At 44.4% G+C, this 6,000-nt stretch overlaps 1 protein-coding gene across 1 annotated transcript in view; it reads right to left on the bottom strand.

The window, feature by feature from the left end:
* The window catches only part of CCDC6 (coiled-coil domain containing 6), a 108,935-nt gene that overhangs the window by 14,500 nt on the left and 88,435 nt on the right, over nt 1-6,000 (bottom strand). The window contains exon 6 of the mRNA XM_039250502.1: nt 2,261-2,417. Within this exon, the coding sequence (XP_039106433.1) occupies nt 2,261-2,417 (157 nt within the window). The remainder of the gene's footprint in view (nt 1-2,260; nt 2,418-6,000) is intronic.

Raw genomic sequence — 6,000 nt, 5'->3', positions numbered from 1 at the left:
TGGGCATGGAGGAGGGGACTTTGGGGATGAGCACTGAGTGTTATGTAGAAACTAATTTGACAATAAACTATTTGTAAAAAAAAAAAAAAAAAAAAAATGGTATTCCCATGAACTGGAAGTTAATCATTTACAAAGCAAGCTTTGCTTAAAAGTCACACGCTAGAATTCAGTGAAAGACACCAGCACGGCACACGTGCTGCAGCCACACTTGGCCACACCACTCTTCCTGGATGTGGAAGTCACATCAGACCTGTGAATACTCAGGCGTGATCATCAGGAACGTCAACCTTCACGCTGTGAACAAGCACAGAATGCTGACAAGGAGAGATTTCTGCTTGAGAGATTTCCCAGTAAGCTAACTTTCACAGGCCTTACAGCCAAAGGAAGGAACAACCTTGTGTGCAGGCATCTTTATCCCAGGGAAGATCTCAGCCCTGATTGTCAATCAGTTCAAGAGAACATTAACACAGCCATTTCCATGCTGGTTTATTTGGCTCAAAGAAAACCAGGCTCCCAAATTTCACACGCATCTCTCAGCTACCCTCTGCTGACTCTTCCTGCCCCTACAGAGCAGCACACCATCATGGTACCTACATCCTGCTCTGCGGTGAAAACCGCCTCTTCGTCTTTAAGGAATAAACAGACTTGGAGATGTCTCAAGTTTCCAACTATTTTCTTTCTCTCAAATGTGACAATGTCATTCCTAGCAGGGAGAGAAGTCTTAATTGAGCAGCTATACTCTGGCTGATATCATGTAACCTATGAAAGACAAAGCAAGTCTTCTGGAGTGAATACCAGCTCTGGAGGCCTAAAGGATTTCAGTATTTTCCCCATGGTTGGAAGATACTGTTCCTCAAAGTGTGTCCTACTCAAAATCAAGTACAGGGTGCCATGTCAATACACGGTTTTCTCCATGTTTTAAGGTAGTTAATAAACTTTTTTTAGTATTCTAGCTGATGTTTCTAGTCAAATGGTTTTCATAGGTTAAGAATTTCAGAGAGAAGGGAACAGAAAGAAATCAGTAAAATGCAAGGCTAACCCAAGTTTTATGATATAAACTTTTGAGAAAGAATAATCTTTATTCCTTTCAAATGAGGAAGCCATACACAGATATTTTAAGTAGGATAACCCATTATTCTGTTTTTATAAATTTTGTTATAAAAATACAGACCTTCATTATAGAAAATCTCAGATTTTTCTTAAATTGATAACACCACTGTGTATAGCAAGTTGATGAAAAGCCCTGGTAATAACCCTCCAGATCTATTCAATCACAGAAAGAGAAAGTGCTGATGCACTGATACTGCCCACATGTTTTCAAAACAGTGTGTTTTGGCGTCAATAGCCAATACAACTCATAGTGGCCATTAGAAGACCCTGGTCTCTAACTAACAGCCCAGTCGTTTTTGAGCAGATCTCCAAGTAAACTTGGTCTCACCCTTCACACTAAGACACCGACACATAAGACAAGGGCAACCCTGATCCAGAACAGAGAATTTCCTTGCAGAAATAATCTGGTTCCGAGAAAGCCCAATTCCCCAACCCTGGAGGTTGGGTTTCTCTGCTGAGTGAACAATTTTTTCAATGTGGACTTGCTGCTCATCTTAACAATCACCTTACTCCCAAGTACAGGGGAAGGGGAGTTGGGGGGAGAAGGCTCTGGATGAGAGAAAAATGCTGTGACCCTTTCCTGTAGTTAGCCAGAGAGGACTCTCTTACTTCAGCCCATTTCTTAGCGGGACCATGAGGGGGTTTAACATAGAGGCCTGAACAGATAAATTCACTGCACTGGTTTTATTTTTTATAAGTAGCCGCAATAAGGCTCAAAAGCCTCCGAGTTGCTAAGGCCGGCCTTTGCCTTTCAACCACCTTCACCTGTGTCCCGGGATCTTCCATTCCACGCATGCGCTCCTCCCCTCGGGCTGTACGCCGGCTGCGCATCCACAGCTAGAACTCGGGAGGCTTCCGCGCTTTGCACAGACACGGTGCAGGAGAAGACAAGCTCAACAACTCAAACTCTCTACACATAACCTTCCATTCTCTCTCTACCAAGCAGTAACTTTGCAAAGACTTTTTTGTCTTTCTGTGAGTAAGGAAAACGGCCAACGCTCTTCACTTCCCCGTCCTCAGCATCTACGTGGATGCAGTGGTGGCATCACCACCGCGAGCCATCTCCTTCCACATCCAGTGGGATGCCAAGGGAGACCTCTCAGGGCCTGGTTTCCGTTATTTTTCCGCAAGGCTCAAAGGACGTGCACACCTTTCATCATCCATTTCCAGGCTGGATTCGCTCTCGGAGAGCTGCCGACAGAGGGCTTCCCTTCTCTCCATCTCTCTCTGCAGCTTCCTCTGCAGCCGCAAGTTCTCCTCCCGCATGTGGCGCTCCTCCTCCAGATACTGCGCCATCTTTTCGGAATCTGAAAGGCCGGAGATCTCTGTTAGACTGTGGCTGCCAAGCAGCAATGCTGAGGCAGCGGCTCCCCCCCATCCCCCTCACTCGGAGAGATCTGGATCTAAGGTTTCCCCCACGTATCAAAGTTTACCGACAGTTTGCATTTAGAAAAACACATACATATAAAACGACACTGGGAGTCACTAGGCACCTTCACTCCCACTTACTTGCCTTCTGAAATGATTTTTGTGTAAGAGGAAAGGGCAGCCAGGGAAATCGAGTCAGCCCTGGGCTCCCCTCAATGAGGCACCAATTCTGCTGGTCCTCAGCTCCAGACACAGAGGGAGCCCATCAGCCTGTTAGCACACCTGTAACAGGCTACTAGAACACTTGGTATGTTAGAATTCTCTTTATAAAAATAGAAATTGTTGTAGTGAATAGCTTTAGATAAATATGTCACCTCTAACTTTCGGGGTATGTGTGACTCTACTTCCCTGATTCATGCACAGCCTGAGACAGGTGGCAGGTACAGACCCGTGCGCAGCTGGGTTCTGGGGACAGAGTCTTGCTTATGACAAATCCCCGTTCCTCAGGAACTGCCCCATAGAGCGAGGCCTCCCTAAGGTACCCGTCTCCAGGGCGAGGGCCGATTAGCCTCAGGGCTAGACGGGAACCAGGCTGAGCCCATCAGATTCTCTGTACAGGAATCTGAAGTGTCCAACTGACATCTTCATGGAGCTCTAGAATGCCCTCATGCTGAGTTCTCTGGAGCTTTCACAACCCCTGCCCTTCTGAGGTCACTCTGTACAGGACTGTGGGGTATATTCTGGCACCGTTCAAACGAACAGTAAAACATGACCGCCCCCAGCCCTTTGCTGGTTTACATCTGACAGCATATGTTGTTACTAAGTCACAAAATAATGTTAATACAAAATGCAGTGTTAACCCATCTTCTTGCTTCCATCCTCTTTCCCTCCTGGGGAGCCAATGAACCTCCTGGGAAAAGTAAAATCTCCACCTACTTCTCGTGTCTGGAAAAATAGCTACAAACTCAGAGTGGCCATGATCATGTTGAGGAGAGAGTCCTACAGGTTTTTGCTCCATATTACTAGCCCACTCCAAATTTAAGAAGGAAGGAATGTGTGGAATGCCACCTGACCACCTCTTCCCCACAAAGTGACCCTACTTTAACTCTCCAGTCCAAATTACTTTCAGTTTTAAGCATTTCTATGAAGTTCTGGTGTTTTAGCAAATAATTACTTTTGATGTTAAGTATTCAATGATTTCTAAGACTGCATCATTACAGAATACATAAAAGCTCTTGAATATCCTTATTTTAGAAATGCAAATAAAAATACCTAAATTATTAAAGAGTTATGTGCACTGAAACACTAAATCCCTCAGTTGTTTTCAATATAACCAGAAACCCTGCTGTCTAATCCAGATGCAAAAATCTCTTTAATTGAAGGCATGCTGGGTAAATATTTACAAAGTACACTTTTAATATAAATGATTTAAATTATTTCATCCCAAATATGCAAGCATGCAGAACTTTTCACTAGCTCTACAGGAAGCACTAGATTGGCCCCTTGGAGTATTATTGTTTCTAGAACAAGAAGGGCAGCTGTTAGAGCAAGTTGCCTTTCTTCTCCATAAACAGGAAAGCTTCAGAGAACTGAGGATTCATGAGGCTTCAAGAATAATCATTTAAGAGAAACACTGTCTTTCAGATGCAATCCTTTAGCATCCAAAGAAATCCTTAATAATCTATACACAAGAACATCAGTCAGCGGGAGTGATGGCTGAAAGACTTTCCTGGCAGTAGGGCAATTAACCCAAAAGCTAGAGGACAGAGAAGGCGCCAGGCCCAATACCTCTGGGTGTTACAGACCCAGCCGGAGATGGCTGAAGTGGTGGTATTCCTTGGGTGCCCTCTGCTGGCACACCACCACACTGAACTTCAAGAAACTGGATTTACTCCCATGAGTCACAGAACCCTCTCACCCTCTCTCATACAGAGTTCCCAAGATTCGGGGGCTAATGCTTCCCCCATCTTCAGCCATCTCAGAACACTTATAAAGTTAGCATCAATACAGGGTGATTTTCAGAGACTCTGAAGAGGCGGTTCCCATATGATCCAAAGGTGGCCTGTAGATTTTGCATCCCCTTTCAAGTTCAGTTTTAGAAAATGCTGATGCCCAGATCCCACCCCAAACAAATCCAAATCCTAAGGATGCTGGGATACTGAAAAGCCCCCAAGGGATTCTCATGTTCATCCAGTGTTGAAGAACTATTGGGACAGGTTCAAGTTTTGATACCGTTGGACTTGGAGGAACTGCCCCAGCAGCATGGCAGGGAGGTCGGCTATCTGACCTCTGGAGGATAAGGGAAAGTCACTAACTTGTCTTCTCAACCAATCCAGACCAAATGTAAGCAGCAGGGAGCCACATGCCCCTTCTTCCATTCAGCTTTCTCTGCCCTCATGAAATTGAAATAGCACTTATGGATGCTCCTGTAGGCATCTGCAGTCTCTTCAGAGACCAAATAGTGCCAGAGGAAGAAAAGTTATGGGAATGAAAAATTCTTCCCCAATTTCTTCTAAAAATTTTGTCTGGGGCATAAGTATACACAAGAAAGAAAACTAAACTGCCAGCACTGGAGGGAGTTCAGAAAGGTGCTAATGAGAGATCTGTCTCACACAGCAAAAACTCAAAAAATATTCTAACTTAACTAGTATTTGAGAACTCACTGATTTGCTTTCATGAAATGTATGTAGTGGTTTTCAACCCGAGGTACACATCACAGTTCTTTGTATTAAAACAAATGGAGGATCGGGTTCTACTACTAGAGTAAGTCCAGAATCCTGTATGAGATTAGACACAACGATGGACCCTCAAAAGATGACCACATCCTGATCCCTGAACCCTGGAATTATGTCACCTTCCATGGCAAAAGAGACTTTGCAGCTGTGATGAAGTTAAGGACCTTGGGATGGGAATATCCTGGATTATCTGGCTGGGCCCAAGGTAATCAAAGGGTCCTTATAAGAAGGAGGAGTGAAAAGATGCGATCATGGATGCAGGTAGAATGATGCCAATGCAGGAAGGAACTATGTCCCAAAAGGTGCAGGCAGCTTCTAGAAGCTGGAAAAAAAACAAGGAAACAGAGTCTCCCTAGAGCCTTTTACCAGAAACCAGGCCTGCTGGCAGCTTGAGGTTAGCCCAGGGAGACCGAAGTTGGACTACTGGCCTCCAGGACTATAAGTTAATATATGTGTATTGTTTTAAGCTACTAAATTTGTGGTCATTTGTCACAGCAACAAGAGGAAACTAACACTATTTTTTAAAGGTTCCAAGGATAACCTTGAGTCACCATCCCAGATGCACTACTGGACTAGAACCTACAGTGAACTTTACAGAAGACAACACTAAGGTAAGAATCATCGAAATTTTAAATGCTCATTCATGTGACTCAACAAATCCACTTCTGGAGTTTCTCCTGAAGGTGCTGTTGCTCAGGTGTCAAATGTGTGGACACAGATGTCCACTGGGGTTGCAGCACCACAACTGGTGTGGGACCAGTTAAATAAATTATGGTATATGGTACCC

This window comes from Hyaena hyaena, unplaced genomic scaffold, assembly GCF_003009895.1.
Source record: "Hyaena hyaena isolate Hyena2069 unplaced genomic scaffold, ASM300989v1 scaffold_371, whole genome shotgun sequence".
Classification (NCBI taxonomy): domain Eukaryota; kingdom Metazoa; phylum Chordata; class Mammalia; order Carnivora; family Hyaenidae; genus Hyaena; species Hyaena hyaena.
The sequence above is the reverse complement of the archived record's forward strand: the minus strand, read 5'-3'. Positions and strand labels throughout refer to the sequence as shown.